This window comes from Taudactylus pleione, unplaced genomic scaffold (genome assembly GCF_031769625.1).
Source record: "Taudactylus pleione unplaced genomic scaffold, aTauple2 ptg000758l, whole genome shotgun sequence".
In the NCBI taxonomy this organism is placed as follows: Eukaryota; Metazoa; Chordata; class Amphibia; order Anura; family Myobatrachidae; genus Taudactylus; species Taudactylus pleione.
This window is the reverse complement of record NW_028285160.1, coordinates 3,041,258-3,067,845: the sequence shown is the minus strand read 5'-3', so window position 1 is coordinate 3,067,845 and position 26,588 is coordinate 3,041,258. Positions and strand designations below refer to the sequence as shown.

Sequence of the window (26,588 nt, the reverse complement as noted above, 5' to 3'; positions counted from 1 at the left end):
CCAGATAGGAGGAGGTTACAGTAGTCCAGTCTGGAGATGACCAGTGAGTGTATGAGGGTTTTTGTAGCATCCTGGGTGAGATAGGGTCTGATCTTAGAAATATTTTTGAGATGGAAACGACAGGACTGTGAAAGGTTCTGGATATGTGGTTTAAAGGCGAGGGATGAGTCCAGGATAACTCCAAGACAGCGCACTTTGGGGCTAGATGAGATACTTATACCATCAATTGATAAAGAAATAGTGGGAAGTGAGGTTATGTGGGAGGGTGGGAAGACGATCAGCTCTGTCTTAGACATATTAAGTTTAAGAAATCGCTGGGACAGCCATGAAGAGATGGCAGAGAGACAGTTGGAGATACGAGTCAGAAGAGAGGGGAGAGATCAGGGGAGGAAATGTAGATTTGAGTATCATCAGCATAGAGATGATAATGGAGGTCAAAAGAGCTGATGAGTTCACCTAGAGAGGAAGTATAGAGGGAGAATAGAAGAGGTCCAAGAACAGAACCTTGAAGAACACCTACTGTAAGAGGCTGTGGTGGGAAGAGGAGTCATGAGAGGAAAGATCGGTCAGAGAGGTAGGATGACAACCGGGAGAGGGCAGTGTTACGTAGACCAATATGGTGCGGACACACCGCTGGCATGCTTTACCCACACTACCTGTCCCAAATTAGCTTTGGACGATGTTGGGAGGTATGTATTGATATATTTTAAGATAGACAACTTGTGCCAAAATCTTCCATAGCTGGACAGTCCCTACTCTCAACATGAATGAAATCTCAGTTTCACCACTAGTATTGCTGGAGCTTTATTATTTGTTGTAGTACTCAGCTGTACGCAGGACCAGTTCCTTTTTTTTGGTGTTGTATTTAATTTTTATAACTGGTTCCAGAAATAAGAAGAAATCAGTGAACTAATTTCAGAGATGAGTAAACAAAGCATCTGAAGACTTGTGCAGAGTATTGCTTGCTATGCTTGTTACCTGCATACTGTTTCCAGGTGCTTAGAATTGCATCTAGAGTATGGAATAAGAGAAATTTTTAACAGTTTCCAACTTCTATATAAAGCTAAATTAATCCATCCAGATGGTTGTAGGTTGCAGACTCTATGGGTTAGATATATCCAAACATGGAGAGAGAGAAATTGGATATGCCCAAAGCAACCAATCAGCTTCTGTAATTTTAAAGGGAAAGCAGTCAGGAAGCCGACGGACGGAATCCCGACCGTCGGCTTCCCGACTGTCAAATCCCGGCAAGGGTTAAATGACAGGAGTCGAGATCCCGACGCCTGTCATTTTACCTACGCTGGGAGCCCGGCGCCGGGCACCTCGATCGAAGGTAAGCCGGGCGCAGACAGCAGTGGGGGGAAGGGTTAGGTTAGGGTCTCCCGGGGGATACTTAGGGTTAGGCAGCCCCCTGGGAGGGTTAGGGTTAGGCTAGGGGAAGGGGGGGTTATGGTTAGGCACCCCCCCGGGAGACTTAAGTTTAGGCAGCGGGGAAGGGGGGGTTAGGTTTAGGCATTTAAAGGGGGGTTAGGGTTAGGCACTAGGGGGGGAGGTTAGGGTTAGGCACCCCTAAGGAAGGGTTAGGGGGGGGTTAGGGTAGTTTATACTTACCTTTAGCGCAGTCGGGATCTTCACCTCTGCCGGGCTACCGCTGTCAGGATTTTAATCACCGGCCATGCGGCCCGCGGTAAATCATACCGATCCCTTTTAAAGACTGTGCTAGATAAATGGCAATTAGAAGCTGTTTTGTTGCTTTGGGCAACTTCTCCCCTTTATCTCTCTCCAAGGCTTGTTACATCTCCCCCACTGTCTCACACAGCTGCATAGACGTTGGTAACATAATTACAGAAGTAGCAGGCCACAATAATCGGGCTCGGTACTTTTGCTTGCTTTGGAAATACTTGTGAATCCTGTAATTACTCTGTTATATTCCCATTTTGTTACAGTATGTGACCTCAGCAGCCTATTTCACCTTCACATAATTCCTTCAATACAACATTAGTGGCCCTGACAATCCTGTTAAACCTTTATTATACATCTACTCTCCAAGATATTGTATTGGGTCTATTTTCTAGCAGTAAAAATCTTTGCTGTAACTGCTTCTTCATAAAGAGTCGTCATAGCCATATAGACACATAAACAGGTGGGTTGTTGTTGTTTTTGTTTTTTGCAGCTATATATCCTGGGTATAGGCAGGTGGAGCAGACTGTATTGCACATTGCATGGCTCAAAGGCTACTGCCTTTCTTCCACCGTAATACTGTCATCTTTTTTATTTGAAAAACCATTGACCCGTGTAACGCATCATCACAAATTAAACTCAGGTCAACGTTAAAAGAATAAAACAAAATACAAGCAAAACATTTAGGAAGTATTTATTACTGTGTATTTAATGCACCACATCCATACCTGGCAGTGATATTATTATTTACTTGGGAGTTCATATCCAATTCCTGTTTTATAGCTGCCTTGGCTAAATTGTACATCTATAGTTATATTTTCTTTTGTCATGTTTGATTTGCATATCTAATAAATAATGTTGTGTTCTGGTTTAAGCTTTTGTCCCACTAAAAGGGGTATATTTACTACTAAGTACAGGTTTTTAGAAGTGGAGAAGTTGCCCATAGCAACTAATCAGAGTCTAGCTATTATCTTCTATAAGGTGCTAGATAAATGTTAAATAGAATCGGATTGGTTGCTATGGGCAGCATCTCCACTTCTAAAAACACTTTAGTAAATATACCTTATAGAGTCCACTTATATTCCAATTAATTCCTTAGATAACATAGCTTAGAACAGGAAAATTACTGCGATTCTTTCGGTAATATTGTGCCAAATAAAGGTCAGGTCCGGGGCTGAAGTCATGTCAGATCGCTGTACAAACTGAGCTGACACTTCTGAAATCTGGAAACCTTGTTCCATGAAGTGCTCTTAATTCACACTTCTGTTATGGGGGAAGAAAATGATGTCATACTTACATTTTATGAGACACACTATCAAACTGGAAGGTAGTATGAAATACAGCATTGTTCATAGATTGCAATAGCTAGTGCTCGGTACAGTCAGTGGGTTGCTGTTTTGTGGATTACATTTATGTGGCTATAGCTAACAATTACAATGGAGATATAATACTGCAGCTGACCCTTTCACAACGAGTCATAGCTGACCTACAGGAAAGTTGTATTCATGGTGATGACTAAGAAATTACCGTTATAATATGGACAATTAGTGTGATGTAAGAAGTTACAAATACCACTTAGGGTCTTAATGCTCTTTTTTCTGCAGTATTGTACCAGTATATACGGATATGAGTACATCAAAACCACATATTCAACTAAGAACAAAGGTTGCTCCATCTGATGAAGTTGTGGGTTATCTCACAACAAAATGCGTTAGATTTGCTATTTTGGGAATAGCACAGGACCGATCTTTATACATTCTCATCATAGTTATGAATAGAGTGGAGACAATTACTTCATTCAGTTGTGTGGTTTGAGTAATACGGCCATACATCTACGGCCTGATTCCCCAATTTGCCGACACAGATACGATCCACCAGTCGGCAATCAAATGATCAATGATCGGCATTCCGTCTGGGAAACAGGGATAATATTTAACATGTTAAAAATCCCAGACTCAACAATTCTGACCATTGTTGGGTTAGAATCAGGGAATCGTGATTGTCCATTATGTTGGATTTCATCAATCCCCTGTCCCTGGTGTTGGCAGACCGAGGAATTGTCCCGATACAGCATAGATGTACGGGCCCCATAAGACTGGTAACACTAAGTTCTTGTGGAATGTGCAAAATATTGCCAGATGTTAAATGAGGCAAAACTTTTTAATTTTTTTTGCATGCAAGCTCATCTCTTTGTAGATCGATTCACTTTTACTTTTGTCATGGCTACATATGTGAAATGCATACTTTTCAGAAAGGAAAAAAAATCAACAAGCTACATTCATTGTTGTATTGCTAAGCAACTGTATATGTGTGTGTCTATATTCCCACGTTTGAGGTGGAGGTTTGTTATTATCTAATTCTGTTATGAATGTCGGAGTCTGTGTCTCCTTTGTTGCAGGGTAAAGTGTGTGTTGTAGTCATTGTGTAACAGGTCCTGCACGGTGTTCATCAGACACGTTGATAGTTTGTCTACAGTGTATGGCATGCGGAAGATAGAGCAGATTGTTGCCAAACATTTGGTTCAGGAATTTCTTGGATGATCATCAACAGTGAATCAATACTGGCACTATATGGGAAAATATTGCTTTCCCTACAAAACAGCTTAGGTTTGTTTAGTAATATTAAATACAGACGTGCCAAACACAGGACATAAGACACTTCATTTTTAACAAATTTGTTGCTATTACCTGTTTTTTTTTTACTTTTTTATTGTTTTTTTTTTCTAACTGCTTGCTCTCTTTTGGAATAGTTTGATTATCAGTCTATTTATTCTCTCAGAAATTGATAAGCTAACATCTCTTTTTGCCATGTTGGTAGAATGTCCCTCCCACTCTATTGTGAGTGTCCAATGTTTTTATTCAGATATTTTAAAGGCTGAATGGAGATGGAATGTTCTTTCTTTCTTTATCATGTTTAGTTTGAGGGGAATTTGTCTAATTTTTTTTTTGTTTTACTCTTTCTTGTATTTCTTGACGGTTGGCACACCATTGCTGCTAGATATTTTCTAGTTTTCTGTAATTTATTTTTTTGTATTTAAAATTTAATCACTGTATATTGTGGTACAGGTTGAGTCTCCCATATCCAAAATGCTTGGGACCAGGGTTATTTTGGATAACGGAATATTCCGTATTTTGGAATATTTGCATACTATAATGAAATTTCTTGGGTATAGGACCCAAAACTAAACACAGAATGCATTTATGTTCTATATACACCTTATACACACAGCCTGCAGGTCATTTTATACAATATTTTTTATAATTTTGAGCATCAAAAAAAGTTTGTGTACATACATGAAATTCATTTATGTTTCATATACACCTTATACACACAGCCTGAAGGTTATTGTATACTGTATTTTAATGATTTTGTGCTTTAAAAAAAGCTTGTGTACATTGAACCATCAGAAAGCAAAGGTTTCACATTATCAGTCATACAAAAAATATTCCGTAATTCGGAATATTCCGTATTTCGGAATATTTGGATATGGGAGACTCAACCTGTATGACTTGATACAGTTTTTTTCATTATAAGTATATTTTAAGCTGTTAATGCTTTGGAAATTTGTCTGTATCTTTATATTGTGATTCGCTTAATAAAAAGATGTTTAAAAAAAAAAAAAAAAGATATTTTAAAAAGTTTCAGGATCTGTCAATTGAGCATTTTATATATCCATACCAGTATTCCAGTATTTTTGCACCTGCTCTTGTCTTAAGATGTCCATACATGGTGCGACATAGCAGCCGATTCGACAGATTGGTATGATATCGCTGCTATATATATACCGGGTATGGGCATGATATCGGCCAGTGCGCGCTCCGGAGGGGTCGTACATCGCACCTCCAGATCTTACTGCTTGTTCACTTGATCTGGGGATGCAATGTATGATCCCAAGCAGTGCTATGTGGGTGGGGGAGGGGGTGCCAGCATATCGGGTGGTCGGCCACCCGATCGCTCCTTGTGTGGGGATCGCCCGATACGTCAGCCGTCGGATTGCAGGTCGCGTCGCAAGGTGCATATTGCACCGTGTATGGGCGGCTTTAGAGTCATACTTACATTCTCTCCTAGAATGTACAAGAGACTCCAGAAGTTCTCCTGAAGTTCTCCAGACTGCAGAAGTTTTCCGGGCAGAGCATGCCATCCTCCCGCGTCCCACTCACTTCTGGGGTGCAGTGGTCGGAGACTTTAAGATGCAATTCGTGAATTATGTCACTATGGCCTTGCACTCCTGGGCAGTGCAACTAATTGCTCCAATGTGAGCAGCAAGAGCAGCACCATAATAATTACCCCCCTGTGTCTGCCTCCTGGATCCCCTGTAGGGTACATAAAAAACGCGCAATGAGGTAACCAAATTGAGGGGGGCGAATATTCAAGGTAATGCAGACTGTGGATTCATTAGGAGCCATTAACATCTTTAGTGAATTACTTTTGAGTCAGTGTATAAAATGGCTGCCTGAGATGTGAGTAGGTGACCGCTAAACTTCAGGTTTTTAACTATTTACTGTCATATATTTAAATAACCATAAGTGAATCCTCAATAACATTAATCATTTGTGTAAAAGAAGTTTATGATGTTTTTCCTTTAATCTCTTATACTATGACCTAAGATTTGTTTGGCCATTTTCTAGCACCTGCCATAAAATAGTGACTGGTTGATAGACTACAGAATTGCACACTATGCTTACAGACTATAAGTCCAGCTAGCAGAGGGAAGCTGCCAATTGTTTAAAGGATTAGCCGCACGGCAGCAGGAGTAACACTAGTGGTCAACAGCGTGCTACAGAGCCTAACTAATTACTCTTAGAGGTCTGTTTTACACCTTCATAGAGATGTAGTATAGGGACATGTAAGTATGTGTTCCTGCCACAGCTACATTGCACTTTAACACACAAAATGACACATAAGGAGCAGGGAGCCTGGAGATCCTAAGAAATCCCTCTTCACTCTCCAATAGCACTTTCCATAGGACAGAGCTGATAACACCATACGTAGATGGGGCTAGCTATGGGAGACAAGCTTCACTCTCCAATAGCACTTTCCATAGGAAAGAGCTGATAACACCATACGTAGATGGGGCTAGCTATAGGAGACAAGCTTCACTCTCCAATAGCACTTTCCATAGAAAAGAGCTGATAACACCATACGTAGATGGGGCTAGCTATGGGAGACAAGCTTCACTCTCCAATAGCACTTTCCATAGGACAGAGCTGATAACACCATACGTAGATGGGGCTAGCTATGGGAGACAAGCTTCACTCTCCAATAGCACTTTCCATAGGACAGAGCTGATAACGCCATACGTAGATGGGGCTAGCTATAGGAGACATGCTTCACTCTCCAATAGCACTTTCCATAGGACAGAGCTGATAACACCATACGTAGATGGGGCTAGCTATAGGAGACAAGCTTCACTCTCCAATAGCACTTTCCATAGGACAGAGCTGATAACACCATACGTAGATGGGGCTAGCTATGGGAGACAAGCTTCACTCTCCAATAGCACTTTCCATAGGACAGAGCTGATAACACCATACGTAGATGGGGCTAGCAATGGGAGACAAGCTTCACTCTCCAATAGCACTTTCCATAGGACAGAGCTGATAACACCATACGTAGATGGGGCTAGCTATGGGAGACAAGCTTCACTCTCCAATAGCACTTTCCATAGGACAGAGCTGATAACACCATACGTAGATGGGGCTAGCTATAGGAGACATGCTTCACTCTCCAATAGCACTTTCCATAGGACAGAGCTGATAACACCATACGTAGATGGGGCTAGCTATAGGAGACAAGCTTCACTCTCCAATAGCACTTTCCATAGGACAGAGCTGATAACGCCATACGTAGATGGGGCTAGCTATAGGAGACATGCTTCACTCTCCAATAGCACTTTCCATAGGACAGAGCTGATAACACCATACGTAGATGGGATTAGCTATAGGAGACAAGCTTCACTCTCCAATAGCACTTTCCATAGAAAAGAGCTGATAACACCATATGTAGATGGGGCTAGCTATGGGAGACAAGCTTCACTCTCCAATAGCACTTTCCATAGGACAGAGCTGATAACACCATACGTAGATGGGGCTAGCAATGGGAGACAAGCTTCACTCTCCAATAGCACTTTCCATAGGACAGAGCTGATAACACCATACGTAGATGGGGCTAGCTATGGGAGACATGCTTTCCATAGGACAGAGCTGATAACATCATACGTAGATGGGGCTAGCTATGGGAGACATGCTTCACTCTCCAATAGCACTTTCCATAGGACAGAGCTGATAACACCATACGTAGATGGGGCTAGCTATAGGAGACATGCTTCACTCTCCAATAGCACTTTCCATAGGACAGAGCTGATAACACCATACGTAGATGGGGCTAGCTATAGGGAGACAAGCTTCACTCTCCAATAGCACTTTCCATAGGACAGAGCTGATAACACCATACGTAGATGGGGCTAGCTATAGGAGACAAGCTTCACTCTCCAATAGCACTTTCCATAGGACAGAGCTGATAACACCATACGTAGATGGGGCTAGCTATAGGAGACAAGCTTCACTCTCCAATAGCACTTTCCATAGGACAGAGCTGATAACACCATACGTAGATGGGGCTAGCTATAGGAGACAAGCTTCACTCTCCAATAGCACTTTCCATAGGACAGAGCTGATAACACCATACGTAGATGGGGCTAGCTATAGGAGACAAGCTTCACTCTCCAATAGCACTTTCCATAGGACAGAGCTGATAACACCATACGTAGATGGGACTAGCTATAGGAGACAAGCTTCACTCTCCAATTGCACTTTCCATAGGACAGAGCTGATAACACCATACGTAGATGGGGCTAGCTATAGGAGACAAGCTTCACTCTCCAATAGGACTTTCCATAGGACAGAGCTGATAACACCATACGTAGATGGGGCTAGCTATGGGAGACATGCTTCGAAAATGCTAAACTTTTGAGAATTTGTTTAACTGATTGCACTGCTGTTCCCATACAGGACAATGAGCATGGCGGTATCCAGTGGTACTTGAGTTTAGCACAGGGGCTCTCTGTGATACGTCCTGTGTTAAATACATGCCAACATTTCACATGTCTACATTTTCTATATGTCGATATTCTGTTCTATGTTGACGTAACAATGTCAACATCATAACTGCATAACTGTCCACATTGTGAATAGTCAAGCACATTTATTTTACATTTTAAATAATAATTTCTGATTGTACTATTGTTCCCATACAGGACAATGCGCACTGCGGTATCCAGTGGTATTGTAGTTTAGCACAGGCTCTCTATGATACCTCCTGTGTTAAATACATCCATGATAAAAAACTGAGCACATAGACGCTTTAATTTCAACAACACATTTAATCAAAGAAAGATGGGATATGTGTTACAAGCTATAACAAATAAATGTGACAGTTCAGAATGACGTCTGGGCGACCACATTTTCCAACAGCTGTAAGCATTAGGTGTAAGACTAGGACAGACTCAATGATGTTCTGCAGAGAGGTTTCCAAGCTGTTGTGCCACCTGAAGGAATAGATAAGAACTTTGCAACACACTGATACATATCGGGGCCTGCTTAAAAAGGGTTTGGTATATTTTGTTGACATTCATCATGCTGACACTTATAATGTCGATGCAGCATGTCTACATTCATCATGCTGACATCACAATTACAAAGTTGACAAAACAGTCCTGGTAGTGCTGCAATCACTTACCTGCTATCAGGTTTCCAGCTCTGTCTTCTGGGTCCAGCAGTCAGGTATGTAACATCCCTAATTCTAACCCTCCTCTCCCGCAACCGAATCCCAATCCCATAGTGCCTAACCCTCCCAATCCTGCAGCCTAACCCTCCCCCCAGTGCCTAACCCCCCCTTCTGCCGCCTAAGCCACCCCCAGTGCCTAACCCTTTAATCCTGCAGCTTAACCCTAACCCCCTAGTGTCTAACCCTAACCCTTCCATACCCTCCCGCAGCCTAACCCTAACACTTCCCCTAGTGCCTAACCCTAACCATCCCCTTCCGCAGCCTATCCCTAACCTCCTAGTGCCTAACCCTCCCCTCCTGTAGCCTAACCCTAACCCTCCACCTAGTGCCTAACGCTAACCCTCCCTCCCACAGCCTAACCCTAACCCCCTAGTGTCTAACCCTAACCCTTCCATACCCTCCCGCAGCCTAACCCTAACACTTCTCCTAGTGCCTAACCCTAACCATCCCCTTCCGCAGCCTATCCCTAACCTCCTAGTGCCTAACCCTCCCCTCCTGTAGCCTAACCCTAACCCTCCCCCTAGTGCCTAACGCTAACCCTCCCTCCCACAGCCTAACCATAATCCCCTAGTGCCTAACCCTCCCCTCCTGCAGCCTAACCCTAACCCCCTAGTGCCTAAGTCTAACCCTCCCTTCCTGCAGCCTAACCCTAAACTCCCCAGTACTTAAATCTAATCCTCTGATCCCGCTGTCTATCCCTAACCCTCTAGTGCTTAACCCTACCCCCTTACGACCTAACACTGACCCCTTAGTGTATAACCCTCCCCTCCTGCAGCCTAACCCTAACCCCCCCTAATGCCTAACTCTAACCCTCTGTTCCTGCAGCCTAACCCTCTAGTGCCTAACCGCACCCTCCTGTAGCCTAACACTGACCCCCTAGCGCCTTACCCTTCTCTCTTTTAGCCTAACTGTAACCCCCTAGTGCATTGGTGGCGAATCTATGGCACACGTTCCAGAGGGGCACTCAGAGCCCTTTCTGTGTGCATGCGCCGTCCCCCCAGCACAGCACAGAGCGGGGGCGGGCTTCTCCCCTCCGCGCGCTTAAAGACATCCAGCCAGCACTCTACACAGCACAGGCTGAGGGAAGCAGCACAGGAGGTGACATCTGTCTCCGGACCAGGTTGGTGGTCTCGGGTTATGGGTGCTGTGGGGCCGGAGGCCTGAGGCCACGCTATTTGTTTTTTCAAGTCAATTTGGTCAGTGCGGGTCGGAGGGACGGTGCGGGGGCTGTGGCGCGATGAGCAGGGTGTGTGTGTGTTAACTAGGGATGGGGCTGTATAGATGTCTATGGGGCATAATATATTAATAACTATATTGCAGAACATGAACTATAATAATTACAACTATATTGCAGAACATGAACTGGGGGCACAACTATGGGGCATTATATGATTTGGGCACAAAAGTTGTTTGTATCATTGAAAACTCTGTCTTTGTGTTTTTCTTTTACGACAAAAGATATTAATGTATGAGTTGTATTTTCTAAACGAAAACCTCAGTATTCAGGTTAAATTGCCATGGTGGAATACTGAGTGCCTAACCCATTGGTTCCCAAACTGTGCGCCTTGGCACCCTGGGGTGTCTCAATACACTTGCAGGGGTGCCTCAGGTTGGTGGTCTAGCACCAAATAAAATTATTTTTGTTCAATGTAATGTAAATATAAGGACAAACAGAAGCGCAAACCTGTCCACCACCCTCACATCACTGAACCTAAGGATGACAGATTAGCCCAGTTTACTTCACTTTAATACTTTTAAAAAAAAATCAAAATTTCTCAATAACAAACTTTTGGCTTAGGGGTGCCCTGAAAACAATGCAGATACTCTAGGGCGCCGTGGTTCAAAAAAGTTTGGGATCAACTGGAAACCCAAACTCTCCGCTGCCTCAGCCTAACCTTAATGATGTCATTTTGCAGAATGTCGTCGTTTCCATGGGAACGCCTGCTGTTTGGGGGAGGCCCCACTGACATCACTAGTGATGTCAGTGGAGAGCTTCCAGCTCTGACAGAGCCAGAAGCTCTCCGGGGCTTACGACAAGTGAGACCCTACCCTAGGGTCTCGTCGTAAGCCCCGATGGTCGCGATGGTCAATGACCATCGCGACCATCACCCTAGCGGTCGTTAGAGCTGTGGGTGTTAACCCACAGCCTAACGACCAAAACAGAGGCGGGCGGGCGGTCAGGATGCAAGCAGCCGCCCAGTTTCTGAGCGACCGCTTGCATCCTCCGACCGCCTCTGAATGAGGCCCAAAATGTGAGCATACAATTTAGTGCTTAATTACATCAAATTGGAGTGCAAATAAATTAGCATCTTAATATCACAGCAACCACTTATAACATCCATTGCATGGTTTCTGACAGTAAACGCCCTATGATTAGATCACGACCACACGATGGAGGAGAATAGCATTGGTACCTTGTAAAAATATGCGCAACATATTACATCCCCCCCCCCATAATTTGGTTGTTTTTGAATTTGAAGGCTGAAAACTCAGAGCTACCTATATGGAAGTCCTGAAATAATGCCCTCAAAATCACTTATTTGAAGACTTTTGCAGGCCCACTGAGTATACTACCAAAAAGAGCTCAAATAAACTCAGGACTGTACGATCCTCTATAAACCACTTTTTTTTGGAGCAAAATACTCCCATGATTTAGATATAAAACTATGGATTAAACAATACACCGGTTAGTTGGGTTCAGTTAAAAGTTTCCATATTTCTCAGACATTTATTATTGTGTTTGGGAAAATGGAAAATAGTTTCAGGAAAGCAGTATTTCATACAGCAAAGTAGGTGTAACTTCACACATTCCAAAAATTATATGGTGACTGCTTTCTGTTTGTATTTCCATATCAAACATTTATTAGGAAATGTTACATTATACCGACATTCATGCGCTGATCAAGCTAGAATAGAACCTTCACATTTCCTTTACAGGTAACTAGCACGTTACTAATGTCTGATGGAAAGCCGGTAATTTTACACTTTGTAGTAAATGTACAAAGGGTACTTATAACACTTCTGAAGTCTCATATATAAAATTTCTTTGTACTGATCGCTGATGCGTGGCAGATGGTTCAGTTGTTAAAGAGAGAGGTACATTAATGATGAAATTTACTATCAAAATTGATTTATATAACTAGTGAGATGAACTAATATGGGAAATATGGGGTCACTATGAGGCACTTACAACAACCAGCTTGGTGGATAAATCTTGTAACATGCAGGATTAAAGAAGTGTTAGCCAGACCGCCAATGTGACCACATCCCTTTTTAGATCTATGGGTCCCTCTCCTGTTTCTGAGTGTATTTTTTGTGATATTTTCACCTGAAAATGCTTCTTAGTCACAGTGAGATGCAGCAATATGCACCACGGCACTGCGCTGATTAATTTGATATGTGACACTAGTAGGTCTGTGTGCGACTGAGTCTGTATAGGAAGCACAATGGAATTTGCCGTGGAAAAAAGACACAACGACGCATTGTAGCACTTCGTATACAGATTAAGTCTCAGTCGCACACAGATATGTGTTACATATCAAATTAATCAGTGAATTCACCTGGTGCATCCTAATTGCATTGCATTGCCACTAAGACACATTTTCGGGAGAAAAAGATGTAGAAAAGACGCCTGGTGCCAGCAGAGTCACATGGAACCTGGTGCTCTGAGAGGGGTTGTTTAGTGGGACAGCAATAATGTATGAGGACACATCTGTAATAGCAATCAACAAGGAGAAGAGAATATAAATTGTTGATGCGTTTTGCACTTTTAATTAAATATAACCTTTATTATTTTATTTAAAACTAGTATATCGAACTCGGCATATGCCAGGTCACCACAGTCCGCTACTCTGTACTGCCCACTAGTCTCTCCATCCCCGCCATTCCCAGTGCAGAATGGTTCTTCATTCAGGTCTGTTCCGTCGTTTGCTGCATTAGGAGCCTTTGGAGGGAGGACGCACACCTGTGGCGCTCGAACTCGGCTCCTACTTAGCAAACTAATATATAGATAAATCTAATAAACATCAACAAAATAATTGGACCATAAAAATACATACAAAAGACGTGTGGAGAAATAAAAGGATACATTTATTTATCACCACTTATTTATATAGCGCACACATATTCCACAGCGCTTTACAGAGAATAGATGGCCATTCACATCAGTCCCTGCCCCAGTGGAGATTACACTCTATATTCCCTACCACATGCTCACACACTTACACATTAGGGTTAATTTGTGTTGGGAGCCAATTAACCTACCAGTATATTTTTTGAATGCGGGAGGAAACCAGAGTACCCGGAGGAAACCCACGCAAGCACAGGGAGAGTACACAAACTCCACACAGGTAGGGCCGTGGTGGGAATCAAACCCATGACCTCAGTGCTGTGAGGCAGTAATGCTAACCATTACACCATCTGTGCTGATTAAAAACTTTTGGTTCTACTATGTACCTGTGTGTATCTTATATTTAGTGTAATAGACGCTTAAATATGCAAATTGAGACAGAACACGTGTGTGATTTAAAGCAATGTCTTTCAATCAGTTCTGTATAAGGATGTAATTCTTGTGGTGCTTCACTTGATACTTTTGTTTCCAACTATGTATTCCTCCTGATTCAATATTTGATACAAGCGGATAGGTTATTTATACAATAAGACTCCCCGTGGTCATAATGGGAATCATTCTTTATTATAGTTGTGTTTATCATGTTCAAATAGTCTGCAATTGGACAGGGGTAGCTGTATCAAACCTTGGAGAGAAATAAAATGGAGAGAGATAAAGTACCAACCAATCAGCTTCTAACTATCATTTTACAGGCTGTGTTTGAAAAATGACAATTAGGAGCTGATTGGTTGGTACTTTGTCTCTCTTCAATGCTTAGTGCATCTCCCCCTGTGTCCTTTATTTTGAAAAAAATTTTTTTTACCAATCTCTTAAGACCATGCTTGGATTAGAATTAGTATTTTTGAATTAGATAACTGATATTTGAGTCACTTATGGTGACAGACTGTGGCCCTGATTCAGAGCCGCTCGCTCTGACAGAGCGCTCACTCTGAATCAGGGCCGGGCTATTTTTTTTTTTTGAACGGCCTTCTGGCTGCCCGCATAGCTGTGGGTGTCAAGACCATCGTGACCATCGGGCTTGCGACAAGACCCTTGTGGTAGGGTCTCGTTGCCGCAAGCCCCAGAGAGATTTCGGCTCTAACAGAGCCGAAATCTCTCCCACTGACATCACTCGTGATGTCAGTGGGGCCGGCCCCAGATGGAGGCGTTCACATGGGAACGCCTCCGTTTGGGCAGCCACTCTGGCCCACCCACCAAAGGGGGCGTGCTGTCACTCAACATCAACAGCACGCCCCCTTTGTTGCGAGACCCGGAGCAACGGAGTGCCCATCGCAACCCGGGTCTTGCGCATGCGCACGACGGAGCCGGCTCCGTCGTGCGCATGCGCACTGGCCCACCATCAACCCGGTTGCGAGCGCACAGCTCTTGCGACCAGGTCTGAATCAGGCCCAGTGTGTTCACTTATTGAACTTTTAAAATGTGTCAGTCTGTAATTAATACACCTATGCACCCACAAGGAAATTTGGAAAACATACACTGTTAGTATGTCCCTAGGACTGGATTTGAGAAGCACTGCTCTAACCTATTCTGCCTCTGTAACATCTTTCTACTCCAGTGGTTTTCAAAATCAATTCCTCAAGTACCCTCAACAGCTCATGTTTTATGGATTTCCTTAATTAATCTATTTTGCTGGTTCAGTAATCATCCCGTCTGTTTCCACAGACAGATATACAGAAAACATAACCTGTTGGGGTTACTATAGGATTATAGTGGAAAACTGCTGCTATACTCTGTTGAAGGAAAACTGGCCACACACATAGGGGGATATTTATCAACAATTGGAGAGATAAAGTACCAACCAATCAGCTCTTAGCTGTCATTTTCAAACACAGCCTATAAAATGACAGTTAGAAGCTGATTGGTTATTACTTTATCTCTCTCCAAGCTTTGATAAATCTCTCCCCTTTTCTCATGTATCTATTCCTATTTTCTGTAGATTGTAAGCTTGCGAGCAGGGCCTCTTACCTCCCTGTTTGTTACTTATTACAGTCCTTTATTACCGTTTTTGTTCCCAAGGTTAAAGTGCCACTAAATATGTTGGTGCCATATAAATAAATGTTAAATGGATACATAAAATAATTCAATGAAATATCTTTGGAATTCACAAGACTGCTCTGTGTATTGTTAATTGGTCATCACTAGATTGCTGCATTGAACAATCATATGAGACGACATTGTATTTGATTGTAGCTCTTCAAGTTGTGTAGAGCCATGGCCACGTTATATAGGAATCGGTATGAGATGTCGGCGCTGGGGATCCCAGTTCTAGAATCCCGATGCCGGCATCTCGAAAGGGTTAACATACCGACACTTGGTGGTAGGTATGCTAACCCTCCCCCTCTCCCTACCCTAACCCCCCCCCTTGGTGCCTAACCCTACCCCTAGTGCCTAACCCTAACCCCACCCCCTAAACCTAACACCCCGATACTTACCTTCGGAATCCCGGCGGTCGGGATGAAGGTGCCGGGCTTCTGACCAGCTTAGGAATTTCGGCACCGGTAATTGGAGCATCGGCATCCAGACCGCCGGGATGCCGAACGCATACCGTTATATAAGCCATGCTCATAGTCATTGGCCAGCCTCGTGTACTGTAAACATTGTACCATCCTCTTTATTATCCCAGGTTGATCAGTGCAGCAAGGTGCCACCTATGACGTTGATGGTTGTTTGTTTTTCTAACCCATGAAACCAAAGTGGTACTGAGAAACCCACAGCCAATTCTTTGTAGTTCCTGTCTCATTCTACTGGCAGCAAGAAATACTTGTTAAACTGCCTGACTGCATAGATGCCGCTGGCAATAGAGCGTTCTGCCCTGTAAGTGCATGGAGCCAAGTTAAAAGCTATTATATGATTCCACTTGAGGAAGGATTAGTATATATTAGGCTTTCTGCACACTGATCCACTGCTTGGACTTTTACTATTTATTTTTGTGAACCTTTATACTCATTGAATGTCTATGTGCTGCAAATTTGTCATTGCAAATGTTTGCCTTAGTGTTAGCAGAAAAACAGGTATGTCTACTGTTGTATATAGAAAATACTATACTCTGATAATACAGTAAGTGCTATTCAGATAATATTATGTCTTTGCGACCGATACAATCTATTTATATAAAATTAAATGTCCTGACTGACTGACTCATCAACGTCCAGCCCAAACCCCTGGTCCTAGAAACACGAAAATCCGGGAGTATATTCCTTCCATGACGTAGGTGCCACTAAGATGGGATTTTTCGACATTCGACTTCAAATGGGGTGAAAAATGGCTAAAATGTTTCCTCCTCATGTGCAATGTCCTCACTGACTGTCTCATTGTGGCTGCAGTACAGTTCATATTCAAACACCAACTGTCACCAACAAGTGCTGCCAAATATCACTGGCAGTTGGTGTGGCTCCAGTATTTGAATAGTGAGTAAAGGAAATGTGTTACTACAGAGGTGAGGGAGGGGAATGTCAAATTGTTACTGCGGGGTGAAGGAAAGTAATGTGTTATTAAACGGGCGAAGGAGGGGAATGTGTTACTACAGGGGTTAGCAGGGGGGTAATTGTTACTACAGAGGTGAAGGAGGGGAATATGTTACTCCAGATATGAGGGAGGGGAATAAGTTACAACAGGTGTGAGTGAGGGCAATGTGTTACAGCAGGTGTGAGAGCGGGTAATGTGTTACAACAGGTGTGAGGGAGGGATTGTATTTCTACACAGGTGAGGGAGGGGAATGTTGAATGTGTTACAATACGGGTGAGGGAGGGAAATGTGTTACTATAGAGGTGAGGGAGTAGAATGTGTTAGTACACAGGTGAGGGAAGGTAATGTCTTATTATAGCAGTGATGCATTCCTGTAGAGGTGAAACATTAATGTGTTATTGGAATGATGAGCTGGAAATGGAAACAGAAAATATCTAAGGTCTACCCGGGTGAAACCGGGTACATCAGCTAGTATACGTATATAATACCAACATGTTTACAGTATATGCCTAACAAACACTACCCATAGCAGGGCTAGGCAATGTCTGGCACTCTGGCTACTGTGGAAATACACATCTGTGTCGCTCCAAAGCAGTTGGAGTACAGCACACTGCTGCCCCTACCCTATAGCAATAAAGTGGCGTCTCTTATTTAGAAGAACAGGTGATGCATCTGATGTAATAAATCATTAGAAATTAAAACAACAAGCTCCTACTAGTGTAGTAACTAGAGAAAAATACATTTATATATATAAAATGCCAAGTGCATGTGTACCAAGATAAGTAAAGGTTAGGCTTATCTGTATAGTACATTCCATGGGCCTATATGATTTGCCTTTGTTATTTATTCAAATATCCCATTTAGAGGACCTAAAGGCTCTCTAACAGTGAAGGAGAATTAGATTGGACCACGAAAACAACTATACAAATAAGACTGAAGCTGGCCAAACACTAGGCCCGCCAACCTTCACCCTACCATCCAGTTAGTTGGTTGGAATGCAAATCTGGTACTGTATGTATGACAACCAGCCATTTGCTCCCAAACCCCAGAAAATGGCCAAAACTGTTATCCAGACAAGTTGGTTAAATCAAACCAAATGTAAATCTCTCTATGCATTTTATATCTGCCCAGCCTGTGGTGCTGGTGCAACATGGCTTTGCGCACAGAACAGAGGTACACGAAGGGGTGATATTTGCTCACTTGAGCAATTTTTTGCTACTGCGCTTGCGCAAAAAATTGAGGAAGCCCTTACTGCGCATGCGCAAAACTAGGTGTACGATGGCGTATGCAGTTGGGTACATATCGCTATTTTAGAGACGGCACCTGCGATCTATGGGCGTTTCAGGGTGGCGACTGGGAGGTGACCTGAAGTGGAATCAGAAAGAGGCCGTTTAATGGGCATGTTATGAGAGCGCAATGGGCGTGTACATGCATGCGGCTGCATTCTCTTTTGCAGCACCGCAGCCACACTGGCCATATTTTGAGAAAATGAAAAGTAAGATTGCACTAGCCAGGGGTTACTCGAGGAGACGATATTCCAGCCGATGGTGCGTTGGTGTGAAGAGATCGGATCCACTATTGAAATTCAGTATTGCTCAGATATGCAAAGTGGGCATCGCAGGGTTTATTCAGTCCATCGCACATCACTGCACAAGACCAAAGGGGTCCGGACGGCTTTTAAGCCGTCGGTATTTCATACCCAACCCACTGTGATAGCTCAGCAAATATTTGACAATTGGTCCATTGGTCAATGCTTTGCAACATGCAAATCCATAAGAAATAGCAGCCGCACATGAATATTGCCCACCTCTGAATCACAGTGACTTGCTTTTTTTGCTTTACTCCCACCTAAGGATGAGGCCCTAATTATTTTAAATACAAAGCATTTTTACAGCAAATTAAAAAAATATACATATATGCCTAGTTCACCAGTAATTACTTGTTACACTTAAGCATGTGTTTATTTTAATATAAATGTGGTATTCTAAGCATGCAGTGTGGTAGCCCTAACTCCTGTCAGTAGATGAAAATATGCCGTCTAATAGGTATTCCGTTTTTAATGAAACAATTGAAATAATTGTAAATGTTGTTTTTACAAGAAACACCACAACATATTGTTATGTGCATGATGTATTCTGTTAAATTAATGGCATATTTAAGTTTACAAAGGCTGGTATATTTTTTTTCTTGTTCATTTAAAACGGTATATATGTTGTTTGTACGTAAGCATGTTTAGCTGTTAATCTTATTACATAGTTGAGTGCAAATGAGTGTTTCCTGTTTTGAGTCATCTTATACTGGTCACACACTGTGATGGGATGTAGTCAGGAAGGATACCGGCGGCCGAAATGCCGACCGCCAGAATCCCGACACTGAAGGCCCAGCATGGGACTAAAGATAGATGTCTAAATACCGTTGCCTATTATTAGCCCCACACCGAAATCCCGACGCCCGGCATACCTAACGTAGGTTAGCCGGGAATCGAGACTTGTTAGCCATGGGGGGGAGGATTAGGTTTAGGCTAGGGGAAGGGGGTTAGGGTTAGGCACCACCGGAGGGGGATTTTAGGGTTAGGCACCCCCCGGGAGGGTTAGGTTTTGGATGCGGGAAGGGTGGTTAGGGTTAGGCACCACGGGAGAGACTTGGGGTTAGGCATCTTCCTCGGAGTCTTAGGGTTAGGCACCCCCAAGGGAGGGTTAGGGGGGGAGAGGAGAGGGTTAAATATACTTACCAGCCGGCATCGGGATTATGATCTGTCGGGCTTCTAGGGTCGGTATTACATGCCCAACCCACTGTGATAGCTCAGCAAATATTTGGCAATTGGTCCAGTGTCACAGCTGGTAGAGCCAGAAAACAGGAGCAATACCATAGATGTATCAATGGCTCACTATCGGCCATACTGGCAAATCGCGCCTAAGTGTGGCCAAATTTCTGTTAAAACTGTCCTAAACAAGGTAAAACACAGAGTTTCAAATTTAGAATAAATGATGTGGATTTTATATAGGAGACTTGTGTGGTAAGAAGGATAAAGGGGTATTGTAGTCAGATGTACAGTATTCTGTAGTTTATCCAGTGAAGTTTAGACAATGAAAACATCTGATTGGTTGGTTGATTGGTTGCTACAAACAACATCTTTTATCTATGTGTCGGTTTTCACAAATGTTCTCCAATGGCTGTTATTGTAACAGACACCCTTTATACAAATAAACTCCATACTGTACATTCATTTCCACTCTTTCTCTTGCAGCCGAAAACAAGTGTTCCTCTGCAAACGCATCTTCATGCACAAAATGCCTTGCACTTGGCCCAGAGTGTGGATGGTGTACTCAAGAGGTGTGTAATTTGTCTATTCATTATTTACTGGAACATACAGAAATATGTTTAAATTGTGTTTAATGCATTTCGTCCAGGGACAGTTGTGATTACATGTAAATAATGGCGAGCCACATTGTCCTCCGGGGGGGGGGGGGGGGTGCAGAAGGAGATTGAGCATGTGTGTTTATAGTTATACATATCACAGGGAAATGTTAGCTGTGTAGAATAAAGGAGGAGCAACAAAAAGTAGGTGTGGCCTTGTTTTGTTGGCTGTCCGTCACAGAGGTGAGGTCCACTCTACAGTTGGAAGAATTGGAATGAGCATACTGTACGTAAGGCTTTGTACAATGGTAGAATAAGAATTACCCAAAATGGATCCAGTCCAATCAGCTGAATCATACAACAAATGTATCAGCGTCACAAGCCAAAACCATGTAAGCAGGTCCTGTCTAATATACTACACCATATAGGATTGTACATACATGAGAGCATATAACCTGAACCCCAACTATAACATGACTTCATTACTATAGAAGTTCTTAATGTTTGGCTGAACATAGTATTGAAGTTTTCTAACAGATCTCTCAGTGGGACATATGTATCAAGGCCATTTGGTGATAATTTTGTGAAAACAGCACTATATGCATGATTTAACTGTTAAGGCATTAAATGCAGTTTTTTTAAACAGAATTTGCAGGATATCCCCCAAAACCAGCCATTTTCAGGGTGATATCCACAAATATTAATGATCCCCAATGAACCATAAAAGGTCCCTCCGTTTCCGACAGCAGCTGCAACACCCATAGCTCTCTATGCGGGCAGCGAAGCTGTCAGATTTACCAAGCTTGGCCCTGGCAGTTAACGCCATCTTTAGAGGGCATTAGCTGCTGTAGACTACACTTTGCACAATTAAAGGGAGAGGGTTCCTCCGGAACCCTCCCTGGCAACAGCCGCCGCATATTCGTGGTCAGTAGACCGCACTTGCTCAGTACTGCGCAGGAGTATGAAAGAGGAGTGTAATGTTTGCAGTAGCGATCATTTAACTTCTTACACATCACAGGGACGGACTCCTTTCCAAGCCCCTGTCCCTGCATGTGTATATTAGTACATTTGGACAAAAATAGAATTCTAATTGGCGCAAATAGCAGTGATAAGAAATTACAATTATCATGTTTAAAACACAATAATTTATAAATATGTCCCTAGATATCACAAATCTCTGTCACACTGTAAAAATATCCCCAAACATTGCAGTGTTTTTAGTTTTTTGTTTTTAAAGTGATATTTTTCAAATGTATCAAGCACAGAAAAGGATTTTTATTTTCAAATTTGATTGCTTTCATTTTTGATATCTTTTAATGGCAAATTATATAGAGTTTCTACACTTGTCAAAACATCTGATATTCTATATACCCTACAAATACCCATCTACTCTCATTTTAGCTAAATTTAACACTGTGCTCCCTGGTGACTTCACTACCCATTTTCACACAATCACTTGATGTCCTTAATTTGTTATTTGCCATATCTAGGTGCATCAGTAAAATGAATGAAAAACATATTACCCAAATAACCGTATAAAATTTAAGTTTGACCCATAGGTCAGCCCATTTTCACACAGTTTGATAATTATTGTCCACAGTTGGTCTTGTAAAATACCATGTCCATAATATATTTTACAATTATTGTGTTTATTAAATTATATTCACCTTTGCTATAGTTTTCTTGGTCTAATGCTGAGGCTGGTTTGTGGACTTTTGGACTTATCGCAGGAACATACACATTTTAAATTTGAATTCAGTTTGATACAAGGGAAAAGCCCTTTATTATCGCGCGAAAAAGTGATAATTTGCATGTGAATAATGCGATTATTGATACATCTGCCCCACTGAATCATAAGCTCAATTTACCTGCTCACTGGGGGCATTCAGTTCTGAAAGTAGCTAATTACATGTCCCACTCTCATGCAGATACACTTACCCATCTACTGGAAGAAGGCATGGAAACTGTCTCCCTTGGAGTGCCATGTCTTACCTACACAAACTAACGGCCTCCTGGCCACTCGCGTGCGGCCAGGTGATGGTCGTGACCATTGCGACCATCGGGCTTGCGACGAGACCCTTGTGGTAGGGTCTTGTTCGCGCAATCCCCAGTGAGCTTCCTGCTCTAATAGAGCAGGAAGCTCACTACTGACATCACTCGTGATGTCAGTAGGGCCGCCCTCAAACGGCAGGCGTTCTTTCAGAAACGCCTCCGTTTGACCAGCCACCCCGCCTCCCCGCCTACAAAACGGGGCGAGCTGTCGACCAACATTGACAGCCGTCCTGTTTGTAGCGAGCCCCGGAGCGAGTGAATTTCTCACTTGCTCCGGGGCTCGCGCACTCGGCGTGTGCACACTGTCCGGACATCAGCCCGCTTGCGAGCGGGTCTGAATTAGGCCCTAAACTTTGTTATAATCGTATGGAATGTTCAATCTGGTCATTTGAGGATTTCTGGATGTTTAAAAATTAGTTCACAATCAACAAAAACTCCCAAGTCCCTTAAAATAATAACTGGCAGTTACTAAGTTGTGCCAAGTCCTCATGTGATAACAAAGTTTAGTTTGGAATGGTTGATTGCTTTTCTTGGTAAACCACCAAGTTTTCCACCTTTTCTTCAATGGCCTTGGATATGCCAGGTCAACATATAATCATTCTACTGTAGCTCTTGAGTCACTGAAAGCAGTGTGCATATGAATATTATGTCGTGAGTGCATTTCAGGCCTCTTGGAATCACAACTCGATCACCTGGTGGCCAGATGCTAAACGTGACTGACGCAGTAACAAGTATTTCTGAAAGATAGGAGTCACTTGCTTTTTTTCAAACAGGTCATTCCTTCTTATGCATATCTGTAACTGCTGTTAGAATATCAGCTTTCTGTGTTTCTTCTATTAATGATTGTTCTGGTTTAAGATGTATTGTTTCTATGTGTTGGCAGGCCCGCCAAGAGCCGCGGCAGGCCCGGGTAACAAGAGGCGTAGCCTAATCGTGGGAGGCGTGGCCACGCCCCCTTCGAAAAAAAAGTAAAGATTTTCAGCGCCGCGTGCTGGCGAGGGGAGCGCTCTGAGTCCCCTCAGCCCGGCGCAAAGCCAGGGGGGGGGAGCGATCAGTGTGATCGCTCCCCCCCACAGGCATAGGAGACTGCTGTGGCTGCTGCTCAGCAGCCACGAGCAGTCTCCAACTGCAGCTCAGCACACGCTGTGTGCTGGGCTGCTGTGAGGGAGGGGGAGCGGCGCCGGACCCGGGCCCCCACCGAGCACCTCAGGAAGCCCGGGCCCGGGTAATTTGTACCCGCTCCCCACCCCTCTTGGCACCCCTGTGTGTTGGTCACCAAAATTTTATTTTTCATTGTCCATGTTTTAGTGTCAACTGCTCTAATGAGTATATGGTCTATTCATCATCACTTAATTCTTACAAGAGCAGGTGAAAATTAATAGTTTCACGGTTTCGCCTACTTTGTAGAAATTAAAGATCGGGGCTATTCATTATAAAGATAATGCAGGATATATCACTCGTATCTCCTGCTTACCTTTCAGTTCCAATCTGACTCGCTGTCCCCATCTTCAGATGGCGTTTGCTCCCGCACCCCTGCACCTTCCCTATGGGAAGAAGTCCCAGGTTGCGAACAGGGATCTTTTAGGATCACTCCGCTCCTGCCTGGCTCCTTCCACCGGAGGCCAGGGCTTTGTGTGCCTGCGTGAAGCCCAGTTCACACAGGGGCCCTAGCACTGCCAAATCAGACTCGGCAGTGCTAATTTTCACTGTCACAGAAGTAGCAGTGAAGGAGATCGGGGAGACATTTCATTTTCGGATCAGCCATCTCCACAATGTTGAATTGCTCCGGTGAGTTTGTATCCACAGCTGCTACTCGCAACCAGTTGGATACTTAATTATTGGAGGCCATCTGATCCCTGATAATTAACATGATGAATGGACCATACAATTAGTACTAATGCAAATGAAACATTAATCTTCGTAGTCTTGTAAGTGTAACTCACTGATATTTAAGGGGGATCCAGTCATATTATACTAAACCTCCCTACCCCGCACCCTAACCCTCCCGGTAAGTGCCTAACCCTAACCCTCCCCTCTTAGTGCCTAACCCTAAACCCCCCCAGTGGTGCCTGAACCTAAACCCCCTTGCTGGAGCCTAACCCTAACCTCCCCACTCCCGCAGCCTAACGCTAACTCCCCCCGGGGTGCCTAAAACTATGTCCCCGTCACCCCTTCCCCCCCCCCCCATGGCTGGTACTTACCTTTCCCCGTTGTCCTTACGATCAGGATGCCGTCTGCCGGGATCCCGATGTCGGGATTTCGGCGCCGGTGTGTCTCTGTGATCGGGATTCCGTTGCCGGGGTCTCGGCAGACGGCATCCTGCTTGTCCGGATCCTAACCGCATCATATTTTATACTACAGCACTATACAATACAGGAGTCTACATACAGTGCTTGTCACTAAAGACATACACATTACATCTCTGCTAAACTCATATACAGTAGAAGCAACTTCTATTACAGCGGCCTGTGAAACAAAATATACAATGCAATTGCTGCTTTGAACATGTACAATTAGCTCAGCCTGTTTGGTTGCACTTTTGGTTGACTAGTAAATATACATCTGTAATGCAAATTTTTCCTTTTCACAGTAATCTTAAGTATCCCCTGTTACCTATTGCAGTGTTATTGAATATTCTCAATTATGTGTATCTGACAACATTAAACTTAAGCTGGATACACACTTATCAATATATATCGTTCACTTGATTGGCGAACAATATAATGCGAGTTCATCAGCGGATGTGTACTCCCGGTATGTCTTTGAACGATGTTGATCACAGACATATCAGGTCGGCCCTGCAACACAGCCGATACCGATATATCTCGCAGATATTGGTACGACCCACCTCCCAGTTGTGATGTCAGGCCAGCAGGGCCGGTGCTACCATTAGGCAACCTTAGGCAGCCGCCTAAGGGTGCCGGCCACTGAAGGGCGCCGCTGAGTCCACAAAAAAAAAGAATGGCATAATTCATGGCTGAGTGGAATATAATGAATTTGTGGCAGTGTTATGAGGTACATGATTTTGGTGCTCTGTGTAATATTCTATATAGTATATTATGAATTTGGGGCACTGCTGTGTGGCATGTTATTTAACTGCGGAGACTGATTCATGGTATATTATGAATTGGAGGGAGCAGGGGTGGTTGGTTAAATGTTGCCTAGGGTGCCCGGAAACCTTGCACCGGCCCTGCAGGCCAGGCATATCGAATAGCCAATTGGTAAGTTTGTATAGCTTACAATTTACAAATCAGCCTCTTGGATGGCGGATCAGCTGTCATTTAAGTGTATACCCAGCATTAAAGTGCACTGATCATCAGTACACAGTGGAGGATGGTATCTTCATGAGAATGTAGACTTGCAATTTACCAGGAACCTATGACATGCCTCATGGATCAGTCTGTACTGAATAATATTCATTCACACTGTAATATGGACAGCGCTGTTGTGTATTGGAGACAGGCAGGGGCTGCCCTATTATTCTGAGGTTCCTAAGCAAATAGATTGATTTGTTCCACCCCTCCTGTATACTATCAACAACAGAACAAAGGAATTAACTGTGAGTTACACAAACTACAATAAAAATATGTCATTACTACTATACAGTAACATAGCCTTTAAATAAAGCATGGACATTGCAGGAAAAGTCACAACTATTATCATTTTCACCTCATAGTAGCGCTGCGTCTGAGATTCCTTTTGTACAAAGCCAGCTTAAAAATGCACAGATGTCATAAACAGGCGAGCACATTAATTAGGGGCTTTTCAGTGATTTATTTCTCACTTCTTTGTAAAACATGTTGTTATATATAAATATTTACAAAAAATGAACAGTTGCGCAGTAGCAATAACAATGGCAGTCCCTCGTTTACTTTGTATTAATTTTCTTTGTTCTTTTCTTTTTCTTTTTCTTTTTTTTTTTACAATATATATTCTAAGCGTTCACTATCAAAGTGCAGCCAGAGGTCATTTACTTATTTACATATAGTTATATCAGTCACATGTGGAAAAACTGATGTTCTTTATCTTTTCACATGAAACCATAATCTTTATACTATCATCTAGTTTCAATATTAAACTTGCACTACTTTCTTCTTTAGAAACAGTGAGGTCATGTTTT

At 43.1% G+C, this 26,588-nt stretch overlaps 1 protein-coding gene across 1 annotated transcript in view; it reads left to right on the top strand.

The window, feature by feature from the left end:
• Positions 1-26,588, top strand: part of ITGB8 (integrin subunit beta 8) — a 145,903-nt gene that overhangs the window by 40,457 nt on the left and 78,858 nt on the right. Inside the window, exon 2 of the mRNA XM_088457356.1 lies at positions 20,307-20,392. Coding sequence (XP_088313482.1) covers positions 20,307-20,392 — 86 coding nt within the window. The remainder of the gene's footprint in view (positions 1-20,306; positions 20,393-26,588) is intronic.